At 43.1% G+C, this 21664-nt stretch overlaps 1 protein-coding gene across 1 annotated transcript in view; it reads left to right on the forward strand.

The window, feature by feature from the left end:
• The window catches only part of LOC127590922 (collagen alpha-1(XXVII) chain B-like), a 52935-nt gene that overhangs the window by 23378 nt on the left and 7893 nt on the right, over nt 1-21664 (forward strand). Inside the window, exons 9-32 of the mRNA XM_052050541.1 lie at nt 1153-1206; nt 1468-1512; nt 3300-3353; nt 4227-4271; nt 7919-7972; nt 8749-8793; nt 9809-9862; nt 10011-10055; nt 10994-11047; nt 11184-11237; nt 12406-12459; nt 12543-12596; nt 12742-12795; nt 12868-12912; nt 14714-14767; nt 14857-14901; nt 15327-15380; nt 15478-15531; nt 17092-17145; nt 18095-18148; nt 20262-20315; nt 20431-20475; nt 21096-21140; nt 21245-21298. Of these exons, the coding sequence (XP_051906501.1) occupies nt 1153-1206; nt 1468-1512; nt 3300-3353; nt 4227-4271; nt 7919-7972; nt 8749-8793; nt 9809-9862; nt 10011-10055; nt 10994-11047; nt 11184-11237; nt 12406-12459; nt 12543-12596; nt 12742-12795; nt 12868-12912; nt 14714-14767; nt 14857-14901; nt 15327-15380; nt 15478-15531; nt 17092-17145; nt 18095-18148; nt 20262-20315; nt 20431-20475; nt 21096-21140; nt 21245-21298 (1224 nt within the window). The remainder of the gene's footprint in view (nt 1-1152; nt 1207-1467; nt 1513-3299; nt 3354-4226; nt 4272-7918; nt 7973-8748; nt 8794-9808; nt 9863-10010; nt 10056-10993; nt 11048-11183; nt 11238-12405; nt 12460-12542; nt 12597-12741; nt 12796-12867; nt 12913-14713; nt 14768-14856; nt 14902-15326; nt 15381-15477; nt 15532-17091; nt 17146-18094; nt 18149-20261; nt 20316-20430; nt 20476-21095; nt 21141-21244; nt 21299-21664) is intronic.

Below are 21664 nucleotides of genomic sequence, written 5' to 3' on the forward strand. Positions count from 1 at the left end.
GGGAAAACAAATAACCAATTTGTGCATCATGATGAATTCATTGGAGGTCATTTTTGTGTGCACAATTGGACCACCAGACGGCAGTATAATGCAATCTTGCACATTCAAATGAAGAAGAGTTTCACAACTATTACAAGCAATCTGCAGTAATATTGGTCACTTTTTTTGCAAAGGATAAAGAATATATGCCTGTGAGTATGGTTGTATTGTCTCCATGTTTCCCCGCACCATTTGTGGGCCAATATCCATTCCTTAACACGGCAGGACCATCTATGGCTTTTCCCATTATGTGTTAGCATTAAGCTAGAAAACTTTACGGCCAAGTTATATTCTAGTTTGAAACATACAACAGGTCTCAATCTGTTTGACATTTATTTTGACAGTAATCCTGGACCGTGAGTGGCAATTGAAAAGTTTGAAGCCTCTTTTTTGAACCCTAATTTTTTTTTTTTCAAAGTCAAAGCAATATAATCATCCCAATGACAGCTCGTATCCTGATAGAAGTCTTAAATTCAATTCACTTGTATCTCAAGGCACCACTGTATATACAGTTTCGTCAAACTAACTAGACACGATGCTCCACAATAGACCCATAGACCTCAGTCAGCCGGGTCCTAACTGGAAGCACTTTCTATTTATCCAAGGCAGCACGGCAAGTGCCGCGCATGGCTGCACATCCCAAGTGCGTCAAAGGAAGTTATACATGAGCATGCCCTCGCTCTGACACAAGTCGTCTCTGTGCCCGTTTGTAAAGCGCGCCACGCCCTGTTGCCGTCCCCAAAGTAGACCACATCCCTTTTTCCAAGGGCGCAAGTTTGGAAACGCAGGTTCAACTTTGGCTTTCTGAAACCCGACATTTTGATGAAGCGGTCGAGGCACTTTGCCAGTCATTTCTATTTGTTTTATTTTGCGTCATTTTACTCTACTCTCAGGTTGGCCTTACAAATGAGAAATAGTTGTCAATGGACAAACCTGGATAAATGAAGTTTAAATACAATCGATTCAGAAGTGAGCCTGAGTAAGTGGTCATTGCGCATGTGTGTTGTTGTGACCATAATTACAATGATCCTACTCACTTCACCTCCCCTCTACCTCACTTCTTCCTTCCCTCTTTCCCTCCCATCCACCCCCACCCTCTTCCTCCCCCTGCAGGGAGAGCAAGGTCCAGTCGGAAGCCCAGGTGCCAAAGGTTATCCTGGCAGGCAGGTGCAGTAAATCCTCTGCTGTGACTGGTACAGTTGTAGTCAAAGCCAAGTACAATTAGCTTGTGTTGAACAGCTCACCCTCTGTGTGCGTGCGTATGCGCGTGTGTGCCACATGTGCATGTGTGTAAATACGACTTAGATGCGTATTTACGAATAAGCAACACAAGCTAGTTTATTCCTCGCATTTATTCACAATTCGTTTGGGACAAGCAAACAATAAATGCTGAATGACTCGAATTTAAAATAAATCTGTTGTTTTCAGGGTTTACCTGGGCCAGTAGGACCATTGGGGCCTAAAGGGGTGCGGGTAAGTCAAATTACGAATGTCTTATCAATAAATACACATTATCCTGGCAGGTGCTGACACTTTCACTGAAGTATTTATAGAGGGGAGGACAGGAAATGACGTTTAAAAAAAAAAAGGAATAAGTCTAAAGAGAGGTTGCCAGTCATCAGTATGTTTCCTGCACGAGTGCATATACAGAGTGTGCACATGGGTGCCAAATCCCTCCGAGGCGTTATGTAATACATCTCTCTGCACACAAAAGCACATTGACACAGGCCTCGCGTAGCACTATTAATAGTCAGGTCAACATTGTATTGCTATTTTCAGGCCCCGGCGGAGAAGGCCCGCTGTAAATAATGTACCTCATCCAAACAAGCCAGCTTCCGCTGCACCGAATAAGACAAACACGCACACAAAGTGATGCTAATGTTCCAATAAAGCGTCTTTATCAGATCCTCTTGACGGTTCCCAATGTCTCCCCCCTGCTCCCACTGGCTGGAATTTCCTGTTTGAGCTCCGTATGAGGCCCTGCTGTTTTAAGGAGGCATTCGAGGTCCTCTCTCGCTCTCTTTTTTTTGGGGGGGGGGGGGTCACCTATCCACGAGGCATGGGCCAATACTGTATCAGATTCTGACAAGATTATAACCATGAGCAAAATATTACGATATTGCAAACAGCTCCAAAAGTGTTATTTTGAAATATTAGGGGAAATAACGGGCGGCCCGGTAGTCCAGTGGTTAGCACGTCGGCTTCACAGTGCAGACCTCCCTGTGTGGAGTTTGCATGTTCTCCCCGGGCCTGCGTGGGTTTTCTCCGGGTGCTCCGGTTTCCTCCCACATTCCAAAAACATGCGTGGCAGGCTGATTGAACACTCTAAATTTATCCTAGGTGTGAGTGCGAATGGTTGTTCGTTTCTGTGTACCCTGCGATTGGCTGGCAACCGATTCAGGGTGTCCCCCGCCTACTGCCCGAAGACAGCTGGGATAGTCTCCAGCACCCCCCGCGACCCTAGTGAGGACCAAGCGGCTTGGAAGATGAATGAATGAATGAAAGGGGAAATAACTGCAACTGCAACTCTTTTTTTTCCCCATTGAACACATTCCATAGGTACTAGCCCATTTAATCCCAAGTTTTTCCCAGACATTTAAAAGTCAAAATCAGGTGTCATTGGTAGCCCTTTTAAATAATCAGTAATAAAAAATTTTAGAGCCCTGTAAATTAAATCATTGTTGTCCTTCACAAATGTGACCGGTGGGATTAAATGGGTTAGTTAACATAAAGAGGGTTTTTTTTCAATGTAACAATTCAACAAAGTACAACAGAAAAAGTGCTTACGGTATTCAGCAGAAAATGAGTGGCCACTTCTACAGTTAACCTTGAAAGCGGCAAGCGGCCCATGCCTACTAACCACACGTCGTTCTCTGCTGTGTTTGTGTTGTGGTGTTTGTTTGTCTTTCCTTGCACAGTGTGACAACCGGGGCCGTCTTCAGAGATCCCTGGCGTGAGGGTATGTGCCCTTGGACTACATCGTGGAAGCCAGCACCATGCAGTCCATGGGCATATACACTTGCCTCATGGCTTGGTTCTTCACAGAGGCCCTCCCCTAAGCATGCAGGACCCCTCCCCTTCCCCCGAATACCGACCCTCTGGATCCAGTCGGATCAAAGCTCCTGTTGCATTTATTGTGTTGAAATAACTCACTCTGTATCCCGCTCTCTCTCTCTCTCTCTCTCTCTCTCTCTCTCTCTCTCTCTCTCTCTCTCTCTCTCTCTCTCTCTCTCTCTCTCCTTTTCTCTCCTCTGCTGCAGGGTTTCATTGGAATCCCTGGGCTTTTTGGCCTCCCCGGACCTGACGGAGAAAGAGTTAGTGCTTGCCATTGTTTTTTTGTGTGTGTTTTTTTTTAAAGTGTCTCCAATTATCATCACAAAAGAGAACCCAAAAATTATATGATGAACTCCTGTATGTAGCAGGTGTGAAGCTGCCTCACTCACAATAGTTGGAAAATTGCAACGTAATGAAAAAAGTGACCAAAAAAAATATGTTCTATAGTTTTGCTCCTTCTACGGGCCGTGAACACATTTAAACTTATTGAAACAAACACAGAAGTGGTTCATGCAGAGTCCATTCCGAAAAATATGTCACAGTCACAAGTCATTAAATCTGTCTCAGTTAAAACAAACCTACCAGACCTCACCGTAGCCAATATGAACTGAACCGTGAATTTAAAACCAAGGTACGTACCAAATAGTGAATTTTGTTTTTTTGGACCTATCGTTACCGTTGGACATCCTAAGTAATTACCATAACTGTAACTAGATGTGGCAAGCATTGAAAACAATGTTGACGCCCCTGCCGCTGTGGTAATTTTTTTGATCGTTTAGAAAAAAAAAATCTCGCCAAGCATCCGTGCCAATGACCGCCTGCTATGTTTGCCCATGCCGTCCTGCCGCGTTGTCTCATGACCAATCCCTTTTGTTCACAGACACCTGAAATGGGGCCGCCATGTGCCGTGGGGATTATAGTGTAAACGTAGCCTAAGTAATAAAAAAAAAGTATCGCTATTTGTTTTCATATGTAGGGAGTTCAAGTTTAAATAAAAAAAAAAATCATCAGAATGATAAATCCTGTGCAGTACGGGAGCACTGAATTTGTATCTGCCTATTGGTTTTTCTTTCTTTGTTGTCTTTTTGTCTATTCTTCTTTCACCCGCCGTCTTTTCTCTCTCTGTTTTCCAGGGCATTCCAGGCGAACCAGGCAAGAGGGGCAAGATGGGTAGGCCGGTAAAGTTTTGTCTCAACATACTTTACAGTGTCGTATGTGCAAATGTGCTTGGGCGAGTTGGCAGACGGTCACACGTGTCAAGCGGCATTCAGTTCTAATCTTCCTGTTTTTTTTGTGGGTTTTTTTGCGGTATAGAGAGCTTTAGTTGTCCATAGAAAGGTGCAAAGTCTGTGTCATTGTGCCAGTGTTTCCAGGCCTGTCAGGGGGGTTAACTGGGGTCTCACCAGTCGCACGTCAGGGTCGGGCTTGCAACAAGAAAAAGGCTTTTGTGGAACTAAACGGGCCCTGAGGCAGTTGGAGGAAGCCATTGCTTTCGCTTTATGCGTGCGTATGTGTGTCACATAGATCACTTTGACAGCAGCTTACAAAAGGTTTCGAACGCTTACACGCACGCCGTCAAACCATTCAGCAGATGTTTTCATTCAATGGGGCATTTATGAAGCAAAACGAATCCACTCGTGAGCTTCCTTTTTGACTCACAATTGTCCAGTGTGCAGATTTGTTTTTTTTGCGAGTAGAACACGGGTCTTATTTTTATTTGGATCTCGTTGAAATTTGGCGCATCTGGGATAGTACTTGCCGAAAATGATGCCTCTTGCTTCAATTTTGATGCCGTTTGTCTTATAGGATCCATGTTAGACTGATTAATTTGAGATGATCTCAGAAGTGGAGCTTGATTGGTTTGATTGTTTGTTTGTTTTTTTTAACCGATCTCCTGCTTATTCATTACTGTATCGTTTTTTTTGTTTTCATTTTTTTTCACAGTAATTGTAAGAGTGTGTTAATTATTCAAGACTATTTCCAATTAGTTGTAGTGATCGGTCCCTTACTCCGTACTAAATAGTAGCGGTCCTGTGTAAAAGTAAAAAAAATATATATACCCGGTATATAAATATATATATATGCTCTTAAATTTACAACTTGTGTTGTACTTAAGTATAAATGTTATTTTTTCCCCCTTTTGATTTCATATAACAGTCATTTTGATCATACAATTTGATGGCCTCTGTCAGGTGTGTCTCCTTTTTCGCCTGAGGCGAAATCATAGGAGCAGGCAGTTATCTCATATCTCACGCTACTGCCCCCACTCCCAAAAAAACACTGACAGACTGATGTAACAACATCAGGAAGAGAGACAAACATGAACTGCTTTCTTTTTCCCGCCTTAAGGCTCCTATTTTATATTATAACCTGTAAACTAGAGATCCATGAAAACTGTAATTCACTCCACAAACAAAATATTTGTTACACCACCAGTAGATCTACAGTGCAGTGAGATAAATTGTGGTTGTCTACCCCCAGCGTTCCAAAACCATGTTTCCAAAACATCAGCGCACTCTTTGCGTATGTCGTCCTGGTTGCGCAACATCCCAGTCGTTCTCTGACCCAATTTTGACTGGCTCGTCTGCTGACTGGATGTAAAAGCAGCGATGCACTTAATCCCCGCTGGACCGTGTTCAACTAATAGTTTCAAGCGCTGTACTCGAAATGGTCTTCTTTTTTTTTCCGCCTCACATTTGTCATTGACAGCACTGGTGATAGCGACGTGAGTCATCCCTTTTGTGGGTGAACTCCATGCGTCATCCACGTGGGCTGTGTTCTGGTCCAAATACGCGCAAGCGCTTTAGTCTGTGCAACGGCGATTCATGCTGACATGGCATTGATACATTGTTGGAACGCTCTCAAATAGACAGAAAGAGTACAAGAGATCATTCAGGCAGGGTTGCATAACATTTTTCCATTCAAGTACAGTGAACTCACACAATAAAGAGTCTTATAGCTGCCTTTAGATGCCAGAAAAGCACTTTTTTTTCTCTTAAACAAAGTAAAGGCCTGACTAAATGAAGCTCCTCCCTTTACTTCCACCTAGTTTCTTAGCACCTAGATGCTACAAGATGATGCTGAAAGATTGATAGAGTAAACCTTGCACAGGTGCGTTTTTCAGCTAATAACACAGGATGGTTTCCACCCCCAAAAAATCGCTGAATGTGTAAATTGCCGAATACAAACGGAAAATATGCAGGGGTTCCCGAAACTGTGAAACCTCTGCAGTTGAAACCACTGGGAATTCAATGTCATGCAATGTGAAAACTCAGAATTTGATCTACATTTGCAGGAAAAATACACGCCTTATGCCGCGCACAAAACATTTGGCATATAACGTGCCGTCGCGTGTGCCATACAGCGCACGATTCAAGTGCTCGGCTCGGCAAGCATCAACGTTGTACAAATCAACCTAAACTTTGGTGAAAAATATTTCCGTCGAACAAAATTAGACTTGGGGTTGTTTCCAATGTCTATATCTTTATTGTCACACAATCTGAAACCTTAGTATAATTTGCCGTTGTACAGTATATGACAGCACCAGAAACCTGGGCATCTGTTTCGCAAACTAAAAAAAAGCAACAACCTAAAAATGTATGAGAGCGTCATTTGAGATTCCAAATTGTCCGTCGATGCGAATGGGAAAATAAATGCTTGTTGGACTTCATACCTGTCCTGTGATTGGCTGGCGGCCAGTCAAAATATGTCTCCTCCTCTGTTTACGTTTTTCTCCGGCTCCTCCATCTTCCTCCCGCAATCCAAAAATGGGCATGTTAGTTTCATTAAACCAAAGTGAGTAAATGTGACTCTGAACACTCGTTTGTCAACATGCGCCCTGCATTTGACTGGCGACCAGTCCTGGGTGCGCTCTGCCTCTCCTCCTTGCCGCTCTTTTCACCAATGCAGATAACCAGTCTGCTGCTCAAAACATCCTAACAAATTTTTTTGTTACAAAGCTCATCGTGATGAATGCTGATTTTTTTTTTTTTCATCCAGCATTGCTTTATGTGTCTCTGTGCTCGGCGATAGGCCACAACTCACCCAGGACCCTCATGGGGAGAAGCGCAAATGTGCATCCTGGATGACCTTGTCCTAGGTTTAGATAGATAGATGATGATTTATGAAGTTTAAAAAAAAAAGGTTTAAAATCGTCCTCCTTTGTGACAAAGACCCGCCACTTTCCGTGACTATTGACGGGTAATTAGCATTTACCGAACAATGTGTGAGGCTAAGAATAGCCTCACTCGGCCAAAATGAGCCTTTCTAAGACGCTCTGGTCTAAGGAGGCATTGTGCTCCCGGCCCTGCGGGGTTTTTCTTTGCATCGAGTGTGGCTGAGATTAGCCTGCATTTAGCGCTAAATGGATATGGAAAGGCCTGGCTTGACGAAAAAAGTATAATCAACTTAAATGGGGCTGTTATGCTCTTACGTTGCATATTTCAGACGACTCTGCTTTTCTAATGTGAGCTTGGCAGCGCTCATGATCACGCAACCGCACTTTGTTCTGTTTTCTCTCTCACCCTGCTTTAATATTCATTCATTGCTCAACATATGGGGAGAGTCGAGATTACTTTGGAGACAAGAGTGATTGTTGCGATTGACTATGTGACCAGAAAGCCAACTCTCCATGAATGACAACTGTTGTGGTGTCTTTGTTGGACATTGTGTTTCAGGAGGTTGTTTAAAGTTCGGTGTGTGTTTCGGTTGACCCTTGGCGCTTAAAAAAACACCCAAAAAATGGTTTGGTCAAGCAGAACATGGAAACAAATGAGTTTTGGGCCGCGCTGTTTGTGTGCATCCATCATCTCTGTGCGTGGTTTAGGGGTTTCCGGGTGACTTTGGAGAGCGAGGACCACCTGGAGCAGACGGAGAACCAGTAGGTCACACGGAATGCAAACCCCACTATTTCACTTTTACCTCATCCATGCCGTGTAAGTGGAGAACTTTCCAAAAGAGTGTCGTAACTACTGACAACATTATCCCAAAATACAAGTACTGGAATTTAAATAAACAGAAAATGAAGAGAAAAAAAAACACCCAACGTGTTTACTTTAAGTCTTTTATTTGTTCCCCGGAGCTTTATATGTTAATTTCTGTCATAAAACCTCACTGTATCATCAGCTTCTTCTTGGTTTTTTTTAGGTCTATGCTAACAATGCTAACAAGCTAAACGACACTTGGACCTCTGCTCTGTGAGGCTGGCATGCTAATCTCCTACAAAGAACAAATTAAAACACGAATTGGGGTGTGGGGGAACAAATCATTTGTATGACTGTTTTAAAGCAAGGACTTACTTTTCAACAAAAAATGACAATAGTGCCAAAACACAGCATCACCTTCAATTTATGTTGGCATACTATATTTTAATAACAATAATCATAGATATTACTGATTAAAACTTGACAACTACAGGTCGAAATATCAAGCATCGGCGGGGGAAAAAAAAGACAAAAGATACATGCAGTTTAGAGGAAGCGCCATTTTGGGAATTCACCTCTCTGGCTGCACTCACAAACACACAGCCACCTCTCATAAGCATCCCTGAACACTGAGCCACTATTCTCAGCATGTTTGTTTAAAAAAACATGAGGCAATAACCCCAGAAAAGTGCTCCTTCACTCTTCACCTCACTTGCTCCTTCTGTGTGTCCAGGGCCAGATGGGAGCCCCCGGTCCAAATGGAGTTCTCGGACTAATTGTGAGTATTCCCTTTTTGTGTGACTGTCCCGAAAATGCTGGATTGAAATGAAACAGAAAATGCCTTTGTGAAGAGATGACCGTTCCTTAGGTTTACGGCGATAAACATGCTGAAAATATTGGAAGCGGGTGCACTTCGAATTAGATGTGAAAATATTTTGATAGTCAATCAAACACATTTTAGCAGGTTGCAAATCATTTTTTAAGGCACCCGCCCATACACACACACTCACACACACAAACACCCACCTCAATGGTCACATTATAGTGTGTGATCATCTCTTGTCGCGACCCGTCTTCACCCGTGACCAGTTGCTCCTCCCGGTTTATTCTGGGCCGCCGGCGGTGGCAGCAGGCCTGTAATTGCAGGAGCGTGATTATAGCTCTGTATCCAGCACTTTTTGCCCATTGCGGCATTCGTGTGACCAGACAAGGGTTGCACATTTAAATGTATGCAACACAAAAAATAAAAATAAAAATAAAGCACCCCAAAAAAAACTTTCATTAACTTTACAGGCCATACAAATGCAGTTAACTACTGTACTAGTAGTTATTTTGGACTGATTTCTCAATACCCACAAAATGTGTTCTATGACAAAATAAGCAGCAAACCAACAATAAGAGAGTAGACTCGCTTCTTTCACCAGGGAAAAAAAATATCTATTTTTTTCCTTTCTTTAGTACTGTACTCAGCAGTAGAACATCAGTTTTTGGACAAAGAGCGGAGAAAAGAAGCATTTTGTGAAACAGGTCAACCAGCGACTTTGACGCTAATAACTTGCTATTGTGACATCTCAAGTAATACAAATGTCGGTAAACTGTTAGATTCCAATTGAACATAAACTTCAACAACATTAAATGATTTAATAAAACAAACTTAAAGTAAATCCACCTAGCTAGCTAGCTAGCCAGTCACCTAGCTAGCCATCTGCCGATAAGTGGCTGTTATGCTGTGTTTGTATTATTCCCTTGAAACAATGTAGCCATGAATATGTTTGTCCGTTTATTGGTGACAGGGTGACATGGGACCTGTTGGCGAGATGGGCCTTCCAGGACCCAATGGACTGAAGGTAATCCTCACTCCATCCTGTTTTGAAAGTCTTGGCAGCCTTTATGTTCAATCTACTCGGTTGGACTGCTTATGATAGTAGGTTTGATGTATTTGTAAATGTGTTGTGTATTTTTTTTAGCCAACTTATGTTTCTGTGTTTCTTCCAGGGGGTACACGGAAATCCAGGAGAACCAGGACTGAAAGGTGATAAGGTGATCTGAATATTCCTGTTATTGCATGTGATGCGTGTGAATTATTTTTTTTTTGTGTCCCAAACAATAGACCTTGAGAGCATGCTTACCCTCAAACACCCTCCACCCACCGTCATCTCCATGCTGAGCTCTAATAAGCAGAAAATATCCAACTGCTACCATCTCCAAATCACAATTTAGCACCTTCTCTCCCTTTTTCTTGTTTAATTTAACATTGCGCATTTTCCAGCAGTGCTCGGTGCTGCCTTTTGTGGCACAATGAGGTATTACACTACAGGCGCTCAACTCTCCATTCAGCAGTCCCATGAAAAAAAAAACAACGGCTTAAAAATATTTCCATTTCGCAGGAGGTAAATTGGATGGCCCATGGACAAAATCATAGCTCAAAGGTACCAGATCGGGCCCCTCGTCATTTGAAGTGATCTTTCACCAAAATATCCTCTGAACCTAAAGTTTACAATACCGCTATTTTCCATGACTTCAATTTTCATATTCAATTTGTTGTTAAAAACACACAGAGTTTGCAATAATTAAATGCAGGGGCAGTTATGTAAATGTAATAATATGATGAGGTGATTGTACAATTATATGGTTTTCAATCATAACGGCCCTCTGAGGGAAACCATAACTACTATGCGGCCCATGACCAAAATGAGTCTGACACCCCTGATCTAAACAAACAGCAAAGAAAATCGTCCCCGGTGGAGGCATCCAGGAGCATGTCATTCCGTGAAATCCATGTCTTCGTACAAGACCAAAATAACTGGTATACTTAGAGTGTCATTGGACCACGTATGAGATTGAGGTTTCGGATGGCAGACAAACCGATGACATCGAAAGTGTGTGACTGTTTTGCGACAAAACCAGTCAATCGTACACCAAATGTTCCGCATGTCAGTTTGGATCATCCATCATCCTGTTCCTCTTGATCTCATCAGGGTGACATCGGGATTCCTGGCGAGCAAGGCGAGATAGGCTTCAAAGGAGACAAGGCAAGCCTTTCAAGTTACTTATGTGCGCTTCATTGTCAACTGCAAATCTGTCAAATCATTTAGTCACAAACCCTGGTGCCCAAGAAAAATCCCACAGACATACCTCTTGCCTTGACTTTTTGCTTTTATTTTACAGGGCATCCAGGGCGCTTCAGGACCACCTGGCCTCCGAGGGAAACCAGGACCCCAGGTTAGTTTGGGATTTTGGCTTACTATTACTACTGCAGTATCATTACCAAGTTCTCAGATACATTTGGCGGCTTAAAGTCAGTCAAAATGGGGGCATCATCATCAAAGTTAAATGTGATTTAGCACTCTTCTTTTTGAATTGAATCCCACTTTTATTATTATGAAACATTACGTCTGGCGTGAACGCTGTCATGGAACCAAATCAACGCGTTCAAGACCACCATGGGAGAGTTCCAAACAAACTCTGGCACGGTTTGGATGTGGCAAGCCATCTGACTGCTTTTACCACTGGCATTCCTTTTTTCCCTCGTTATAACAAACTCAAGCTCATTTTCCCCATTGCTACAATTTGCTTTGTCAGGTGTGAATAGAGTATTCAAACTCGGACCAATTCAGCTGGTTCCAGACCATCTTGGTAGTGTTCCAGACGGACTCCGGGGCAGTTTGATTGTCGCATTATCGCTCAATCTACTCGTGCTTTCATGCTGGCACACGCCCTAAACCAGTTCAAACCAAGTCTAGCTTGTTTTAACTCCTACTCTGGCATCCCTTCACTTGCTCCCCATACATTTTAGAGTTATTTTCAAGATCCTCTTATTTGTTTTCAAATCTCTGAATAATCTCGCGCCACTTTACCTCTCTGAGCTCATACGCCGCTACACACCTGCCGGCGCCTCAGGTCTGCGGACCAGTCTTTGTTAGTGACTTTACTTGACTTGACTTGACTTGTTTTCCCCATTAGTTTGATTCATTCAGTCTGGTGTGAATGCAGTAATCGAATTCAGTCCGAATTCAAAACCTTTGCTGTTCGATTGTACTCATTGATCGTGAACTAATCCAAAAACCACTGACCTAGAGTATCAGCTCCTTCCTTCTGTCAGGAGATTTAGAGTCACTCGGAGCAAGGTGAACCATTACATACATGTTTTTATTTCTACATCTATTCATATAAGGAATCCAAATATGTCAGTTAGTGTGCACTGCACTGAATTGATTAGTTCTGCGGGATTGTGTTTTTCATGGGATTGATTGTAAACTGCAGAACCAGTTGAGTGTCTATGACACATTTCCCTTTGGGGACAATAAGGTATATGAAATGAAAATGAAAGCCCTTTGATGATGTTGGTGGTATCCAATCGTCCACTCGTCTGCTTTTTCTCCTTTTCCAGGGTAGTGTGGGCGACAAAGGTCCTGATGGCACACCAGGACCAATAGGCCCCGAGGTGCGTGTTTTACCCACACTGCATTGCTGATTTGTGACCGTGACCTAACCAGAATTCTAACCCAGCTTAATTGACCTTGACAGGGTTTCCCTGGCGACATGGGACCCCCGGGAGAGAATGGCCTTGAAGGACCAAAGGTGAGAAAGACCATCATGTGTCGATTGCGACGTGAGAAATGTGCCTGTAAAGGTCATCGTGCGTTTTAGGCTCACCCTGAAATTTCAAAGAAAAGCCCAACGAGTGTTTTTATGTAAACATGTTCATTTTTCTCCACACTTTAAGGGAAAGCTCGGCACAAGAGGTTTACCAGGACCACGGGGGTTACCTGGCTTTGAGGTAAGCCGTGTCAGCAACAACAGCTTTTCAAATTTGATTCTCTGGCGAAAGATGAAAATGATTTTTTTCCAGGGAGACGAGGGCCCGATCGGGCCTCCGGGACCGACAGGATTTGAGGTGAGTTGTGATCTCATCACATCACCCTTTGAAATCTGTACTTTGGACAACAGTTTTAAATATGGCCGATAATAAGTCCTGTACAAGACCCTTAAACCCTCCAATCGTACTGTAGTACAGTAACATCATTCTAAAATTTATTTCCACAGTCTAGTTAGCATTGGAAACCTTGCTTTTCATTTGGAATTGGCCTTGACAGTCTTTGTTGGCTTTTTTAATTTTTTTTTCTGGCCCAATAATTGTTTTGGACGATCTGTCACAAAAAATGGTTTTGTTGCATCACATCATTTTAGACAGTACGCCCAGTCAATTTCAATTTCAATAACTTACGATCTTCTGTTTTGGACACGAGCGGGTGATAACTTTCACTACCGTGTTGACTGTGGAGATTTATAGCAAGCGTAAAAAGGATATTTCATGGACGAGAGAGAGAGAAGTGCCAAAGTGGAGTTGGACGTTGGAAAACTGCCTTCCTTCTCTTGGACATTCTCTTTCTTTGACGATCCCATATGGGCTTGCCTTATTTTATTTATTTTTTTGTTCTTTTTACATCCTGCCATTTCCACTCAAGCTACCAACGCCCCCGACCCCCGCCGAGTCATCCGAGTCGGACCCCCCCACCCCCTTCGGTCTTCTTTGTGATGGGGGAAGCATAAGATGACTCGAGTGATCTCGGTCCAGGTGGCACAAGCCCCACTTCTCCAACTCAATGGGAGGCCGTTTTGAGCGTTTATTTGATATCCTTGATATCCAGCGCGAGATCCTTGTATTTATGCTGAATATACAATAAATGCTCCTCATCCTAAATCCTTGATGTCGGGTTCTTCAACAGTGCTTCACTTAAGCTGTATTGAACATTAGCATCATTAGGACAATTTTTCCAGTGTGCAAGAAGACACTGTCATAGTTGTTTTACTAGTGTGGTGAATTAATTTAGATCTCGGATATCCAGCTTGTTTTATTAGGGTATTCCGCTTTCCTCCCACATTCGAAAAAGATGGCATGGCGGGTTGATGGAACACTCTAAATTGTCCCTAGGTCTGAGTGTGAGCGCGGATCATTGTTCGTCTGTGTGGGCCCTGCGATTGGCCCCGCCTACTGCCCGAAGACAGCTGGGATAGACTCCATCGCGCCCCGCGACCCTTGTGATAAATGGATTGGAAAATGGATGAGCTTAAGGTTCTACTAGTAGGCCAAAAGTGGCACTCATAGTGGGAAAACTTTCTTGTAAGATAGTATCTACCAGTGCACTGAATTGTCTTACTTGTGAGGATAAAGAGGACCTCAAACTGGACATCGAGGATAGCAAATAAATGCCTGACGACTTCCTCACACCTCCCCGTGGCCACACACCTCCTCATCGAACAGCTGATTTTATTTTTGTTTATTTTTTTTCTCGGTTCACTACAGTCGAGTAAGTTATGACACAAAATCTCTCTTAAAAAAAAAAAAAAAATGACTGTGTGCTCCAGGCGGATTAAATTAAATGTGTCATGACATGAGAGCAGCTCATCGGTCTGGAGTCAAATCCTGGAATCCTTGAGTCATTTCATTCAGAGGAGTTACGGCTGGTAAAAAAGCACTTAGTTCCCCTCTTAACCTCAGGAATGATTGTCAAGAACATAACAGTCGGCAAAAAACACCTTCACGCGGTGCCAAAAGCGAGACGGGGCCGTGTTACCTGCGCAGACGGCAACATCTGCCGACTTACCGCAAACTGTCAGCGCCAGTGATTCAGCGCCCTTGTGTGTTTATTTCTACCCGGAATGTGCCGAGACGCTTAATGTTGTGTCCCGTTTAGGGTCGACTGGGCGGAAAAGGATTCCTCGGGAAAGTCGGGCCTGAAGGAGCGAAGGTGTGAACTTTTTCGTTGTCATTTCCAAACCAAAAGTTTTCAACAGGTCTTTGCATGTGTTTAATGGAGAGTGTGCTTGCTTTGTGCAGGGAGAGACTGGCATCACGGGAAAAGTTGGCGCCATGGGAGAAAGAGTAGGAAACTTTGCCCGACTGGACACTTTTCACACATTGGCCAGTTGTGACCTGAAAACTATGCAAAAAACAATTTTTTTGTATATTTAAAACAACCACAAGTCCGTTTAGCTTAATGCTAGCAGACTAACGCTGGCTAACAAAACAAGCGTCGATGCTTGACTTCTTAAGCAAGGGATGTTCAAACACCTACTGTAGACAGACACGAACAAGACTCACGGGCATATATTCTTTAGCCTCTGTGAAGATAGACTAATCACCTTGATGGAGGAGCTGAGACTATCTCCATGTGCCGTAGAGTCACATCTGTGTTAGACTGCCCCCAGGTGGCCATGACAGACAGACCGGAGGGAGCAGCATAATGTTCATAAAATAGAAGCAATATTCCGACCGAAGCAACTGTTTTCATGTGCATTTTTTTTCAGGGCTTGGTGGGTTTCATCGGACCCGTGGGCGAGGTCGGAATGGCGGGAGAGAAGGTAACTTTCCGTGTGGATACCGAGAAAAACAACACCGTTCTTAACAAAGGCAACTTTATTTCCTCTGGACCTCAACGCTGTACTTTTGTGTTCTTAGGGGGACCGAGGCACGATGGGTCTTCCCGGACCACCTGGGGAGAAAGGCTCAGATGTAAGTCACAGAGCTGTTTTGTTTTTATTGGGGGGGAGGGTGGGGGGGAGTGCTCGAAGGGCATCCCCAATTAAAATATGTAGGCTATTCCCATGGGAATACTAGACCTTGATGTTTTGGATGAAGGAAGTAAGAAGACATTGGACCATCTCCTCTTAAAAGCTCTCTGATCCGGTTGTTGGAAAACTCTCCAACAACCGTGACTGATCACTTCCAATGACTTTTCCTCATGCATTCTATTCATGCAAGCAGGAAGTACTCATTGAAAAAGTCCAACAGGGATTTACCCATGAAAAAACTCACATGTCACCTGTGCCCTCGTCCTACAAGTGGACACTTTGACCAGTAATACAGTCAGTTCCAAATCTGCCCGTGATAGTTTTACACCTCACACATGCTTTAAACACATTTAACAAATTTCTTAAAACACATTTTTTATAGTATACGTTTGTGCCTCCTTTTGCTTACGCAGCTCGCCCAAAAAGAGAGGTTGGTGTGATTGCTACAAGTTGTTTATTTGTCAATGCCAGTTAAAGTTTATGATCAAATTTACACATAAATTGAAAGAGAATTTAAAATTGAGTATTTAAACCTTTTCACTCAACTAGGGGTCAGCAACCTGCAGCTCTTCTATCCCGATGCTGCGGCTCTGCGTGGCTTGGGAAAAGAAATGATAAATGTCTGATCCAAAATGTATGTTATTTGTCTCACAAACCTGTGTCACTTCTGTTACGGACAAGATATGAAAGAGTCAGTCATTAAGATTTTAGAATACCTCTTCGTGGACTTTAAAAAGGCCACTTTAAAAACCACTTAGCCCCTTCACTCCCTGCTAAAGGAGTTTCATTTTTTTCACCCCATTTTTCTGGGTCGCTGTTCTGTATTGAACGGCAGTGACACGGAATGACAGAGCGGGGGAGTTTTTGCGCTGATATTTTGGCTGAGGAGAGCCGTAACAAAGGCGGGATGGTGGCGGCCGTGTAGTAGGGAATCCTGCAATTCCAGGACATTGATGTGGTGTTCAATTCTGAACCTTTGCCGTCCCAATTGTGGCTGTAAACGCCGTCACACCAGGTACTGTGGCACAATCCCCTGATGTTATATGCAATGACGAGATCCATGACATTACGTTGTCGTCATCTACGATTTTTACTCTGGTAAATTGGAAATGTCTTTGCCACACCACAGAGGACACTGCCAGTTTCAATGATTGAAAAAAATCGGCCAAGTATAAAAAATTGAAGCTTTGATCATGAAAGTTCAAGCCTCTGTGCTCGCTTTCAAACGCAGTAGCTGAATGAGCAAAACCACATCCCACTTTTCGTGTAACATCTTTCTTCTACCGACACATCCCACCATGTTTGAGCCACCAAAATATATCTACGGTACTCTAAGCCTCCATGCAATGGCGAGAAGCTTTAGGTCATTGTGGGCCTTTCCAGGACGCGACGAGAGGTGCTAGCCACCAGCTAGCTCGCAAGCTAACAGGCTTGGGTCTTGTAATAAAAACGAAGTAGCTTACAATTGTGCCGGATAATCGCTCAATTTCTTTTTGCACAGGGTCACCCAGGGACACCAGGGGAGGTTGGGCCTTCAGGACCACTAGGAAGACCAGTAAGTTGTCACCTGTTTGCTAATTGCGTTGCTATGGGAAGCCGTTGGAGCATTGATTGCATATGCTTGACATCCATTTTGTTTCCTTAGCTTCATGTACTAGTATGCTCTTTGTACTTACATGTTTAGTGAGTTGAATAAAAACATTTCCTAAAATACATGTCAAAGAATAAACAGCTCTTAAAGATTACATGTAAATACATTTTACTTTAAAGTTAAATGCAGCTGAACTGTACTTAAAAAAATAATAATCTTACTGCAATTAGCCATTCTATTGGCACCATTGTCATTCTACTAGTGGGCTGAATTGCATCACTAAGTAAGGACAAACTAGTACTAGAACTAGTCCATAGACCAAAAGCTGGTTATAGTAAATCCATAAACGGCTTTCCATCTTGTTAGTCCATTTCAGTTTGATCCCTAGTCACAACTGGATCAGACCCATAGACCTGCTAATAGCTGTCGAGCTACGGAGAAAATTACGGTTGCCGACGGTCTATCCGCTCCCCAAAACGTCTTTCGTGATGCTCTGCGGCCAAACTTGATCAGGCAACCTCCCGCGCTGAACCCGCTTTACCCTGCTGTCACTCCAAATTAAAACACCAACGACTAATTAGAAGCCCCCCAAGCCCTCATCACCTTGGCCTCTGCTCGGGCCCACTCGGAGCACTCGTGCGTCGGTTGCGGCGGGAGGTCATCGAGCCACCAAAGCAAATATAAACAAAGAGCAGGGGGCCACGCAGCGGGGTGGGATTCCATCACATGGCCGTTTAATTGGTGTGAGTGACATATCTAACAACAAACCCCGAGGTCACGCTGCTTCCCCCCCCTGCTTCGCTTTGTGCTTCAGGGTCAGCGTGCAGGGCGGTCTCTGTGTGCTGTGTCAATGTGAACCTTTGTTTTGTCTTTCTTCCGCTTATTCACTTTTTTATTTTGTTTTGCTTTTCAGGGAGCCCCTGGGGCGCCAGGGCCCGCAGGTAGCAGAGGAACCAAAGGCTTGCGGGTTCGTTCCATTCATGTTTTTTTTCTTGCTTTGCTTGGATTGTCTGACCTCAAATTTGTGTATAAAAAGGGTGACATGAGTTCGAATTTCCTCATTCCCCTTCAAAATGGTAACATGTTTCTTTACATCCTCTTAGACATTTTAAACACATTACATTTTTGAAACACACTTTTTCAAGTATTCCTTATCATTATTTCAGTCAATAATTTCATCAAACCAAAGTCCGCTATCCTAGTGCTAGCATTAAATGCAAATTGCCTTTGGTAGCTCGATGAAAATTTGCATAGACAACACTGTATTCATAAACCTGTAAACAACTTTACTTTAATACACGTGAAGCAGCAACACATCCAAACAGCGCCCGCAGCAACACTCGATTATTCTCTCTGCTCTGTGGGAACAGTGACCATCGCTTAATTGAGGACCATCTTTACATCTTCTTGCTTCTAATTATTCTGCATCTCTTCCACTAGACCTCAATGCTGTCCCTAATGTTGCGGCACAACATGTAAAACTCGAAATTCAGACTTGCCTGCACTGTAGTGGATGCACATGTTGATGTTATATTTTATGACCAGTGGGTTAAAAAAAAGAAAAAGGAGAGACTTTTTTTTTTAAAGTCATTACTCGTTATGACTGCTCGGGAGAGCCCCAGACAGGCCCGCACTTCTCACAAGCGCGTCACATGCCAAAAAATATGACTACACGGCGCAGGGTGTAAATCGGCGATGAATGATGGATTCCCACATACGCCGCTTGGCACGCGCCCAACGGCGCACACATGCGTGCTACTGTACTGAACTTGGAAGGGGGTTGGGGGGCGAACCCAAACTTTGCAGTCATGTGACAATTTGAACCACAGAGCATGTAAAATGAGACCCGAGACAAGCACTCAACATTTGTGAAATTGTTTTAAATATTTCAGTCCAGATTTTTACAGGTGATATGTTTGTCCGTACATGCACAATTGGATTTTGCATGCTAATCATGCATTGATGTGAAATAAGGTCATCTGCAATGGATCTCTTTCTGACTTGTTTAGACATGACAAGGGATCAATTCATCCCCACGTTTATCTCGATTTCCCATCTTAAATCTCGACTGCACAATTTCTAAATATGAATCGGTATGTAGATTCAATGTGAGTTGGCATTTACAGTCTCTAGTGTTGCATTAAAAAAAAACTCATTCAAACTGGATTTGATTTGACAAAACGCACAACGATGTGTTTAATGTTTCATTTGTTGCCAAATGTGCTGATCTGAATAAGATCCAAATCACAACAAAGAGCTAAATGGCAACATTCAGGTGTTTCATCCATAAATGGCCTGATGCATTTCCTGCTTCAATTCGAATTGGCAGTTAAAGTCGTCTTCTTCATCATACCGTTCACATTTTGACATCGTGAGACTATGACGGTCCCTAACAACTAAGCAACAGTGCAAGGCCTAACTTTAAAGGTCAAATTAAGTTTACCTATTCAGGTCATACAGTTTAGCATTTTAGGTTCATCCTGAAATTTCACCCCAAAGCCCAATATCCCCAAACTCTTTCGTGAGCGGATTTCGATATTTTCCCCTGTGACACAGGCTAATCAGGGTATGTAAACACTAGCACCATGCAGCAGGTACCCCAGACAGGAATGTTAACCGGCTTTCTACCTAGAATACAGTAATAGGCTTACGGTACTCGGAGCCTTGCGGAACCTTGCGGGGGCCATCACCCAACTAACCGCACCTGGTCGTCATCCAATCTTCCACGCCGGTGGGACGGTTTCTTGAAAACAATCAAATTTCCAGTTCATCCTCAGCATTTTTCCATCCTCTTAGCTGGTTGGTCAGAGCAAAACGTTGACAAGAAAAACAAGTTTACATCACTCTGACACACATTGATGCATTTCATAATCTGCATCTCTGGACTAAGTGTGATACATTTCGTTTCAAGTATGATCTACATGGCACAGTTAGCGTGTTGGTGTGTGTTGATGGTTTCTATAATTGCTACATGATGCGGTGAATGAAGTCCCATCTGAGGTCACAGGTACCAAATGCACCTCTGGCTGCATTACAGTGACATCTATTGGTGAAGTGACACATGCTTTCTGTGCTTTCAGGGAGCAGCGGGGCCCGACGGTCCAATTGGAGAGACGGGGTCAGAGGGCAAGAAGGTAAAATCGGCGAAGTTATTAGTTGGAGAGTTTTCACGCCGTCCTCCATTGTGGAAATGCGCTGTTAAAGATGGTGGGTGGGGGTCACAAATCATGTTCCTTCTCCTCGCTGCAGGGTCCAGACGGTCCTCCAGGAAAAATTGGCTTCCCCGGACCCCAGGTGAGAAGCCACCCCGGGGCGTGTCCACATTTCCCTTCATTTGCTGTCTGAATGATATTCCTCAGGGGAGTGAAGAGGGTCAAATGATTTGGAATGCGTGCACAAGCAAACTGACGGGTGTTCCATTCAGGAGGGGTCGTATCGATTTACAGGCATGAGTAGAGAGTGCACTTTGGGGCAGGAGGCATACAGCCTGTCCTGTCATATTGATAGCATTAATGTTGCCATTTTTTCCTAAAATGGGTCAATTGGGGAATTGATTGATTCGAAACAAATGCAATAAAACAATTTCACACATAAATATATCACTTCAACACAAAAGAAAATACTCATGTTAGATACATTTGAGTTCACGTTTTTTGCTAACTGTGGGTAGCTACGATGCTTCAGTGCAGAAGAAACTGGTCAGCCATAAAGATAAGATCGTGTGCAGGTCAATTTCTGCTTATTGCATTAACAACAACAACATCAAACTTAATCAAACAATTCAGCTTAAGGGAAAAAAGAAAGTTTGTTACTTGTGATTTCTCAAATTTTATGTTGGTTTTTTTTTGTGTATATATGTGGGTCGCTTTTTTAATTATGTATTTATTTGTTTATTTTTTTGTGATTCTCCACAGGGTAAAATCGGGGAGTCGGGGGAAACCGGCCTGAAAGGATTTCCTGTGAGCTTCCACAACACTACAGAGCAACATCTTGTGGGCCATTTTATGGATTGAAAACATTCATGATTATTATTTATTTTATTTTTTTACTTTTCCATCACAAGGGTATCCAAGGGCCATCAGGGTCACCGGGCGACAAGGGAATTGCGGGCGAGCAGGTACAAGCTTTGCTATCTTCTTCAAGCTTCGAGCTCTTATTGTTGCACTTTTTCTTTTTTTTCTTAGGCTCTAAAATGTCATATTAAAGCTGCTCTTAAATCATCGTACGTTTCCTCTCCTTTTTAGGACCATATTTAGTCACTTTATTGGCTTTTCCTTGGCAGTGAACAACCTCCTTCCCCTTTCACTGTGCACTTTCGCTCCAAAACTTACTTTACAACTGGGTTAGATTTTAGTACTTGCAAAAAAAAAAAAAAAAAAAACAACAACAACAAAACCACTCACACATTGTCGGCTCCATTCAAGGCTTCTTGTAGACTATCCAAAGAAAAAACTGAAATTATACAACATGCTTGCTAAAAAAA

This window comes from Hippocampus zosterae, chromosome 18 (assembly GCF_025434085.1).
Source record: "Hippocampus zosterae strain Florida chromosome 18, ASM2543408v3, whole genome shotgun sequence".
NCBI lineage: Eukaryota > Metazoa > Chordata > Actinopteri > Syngnathiformes > Syngnathidae > Hippocampus > Hippocampus zosterae.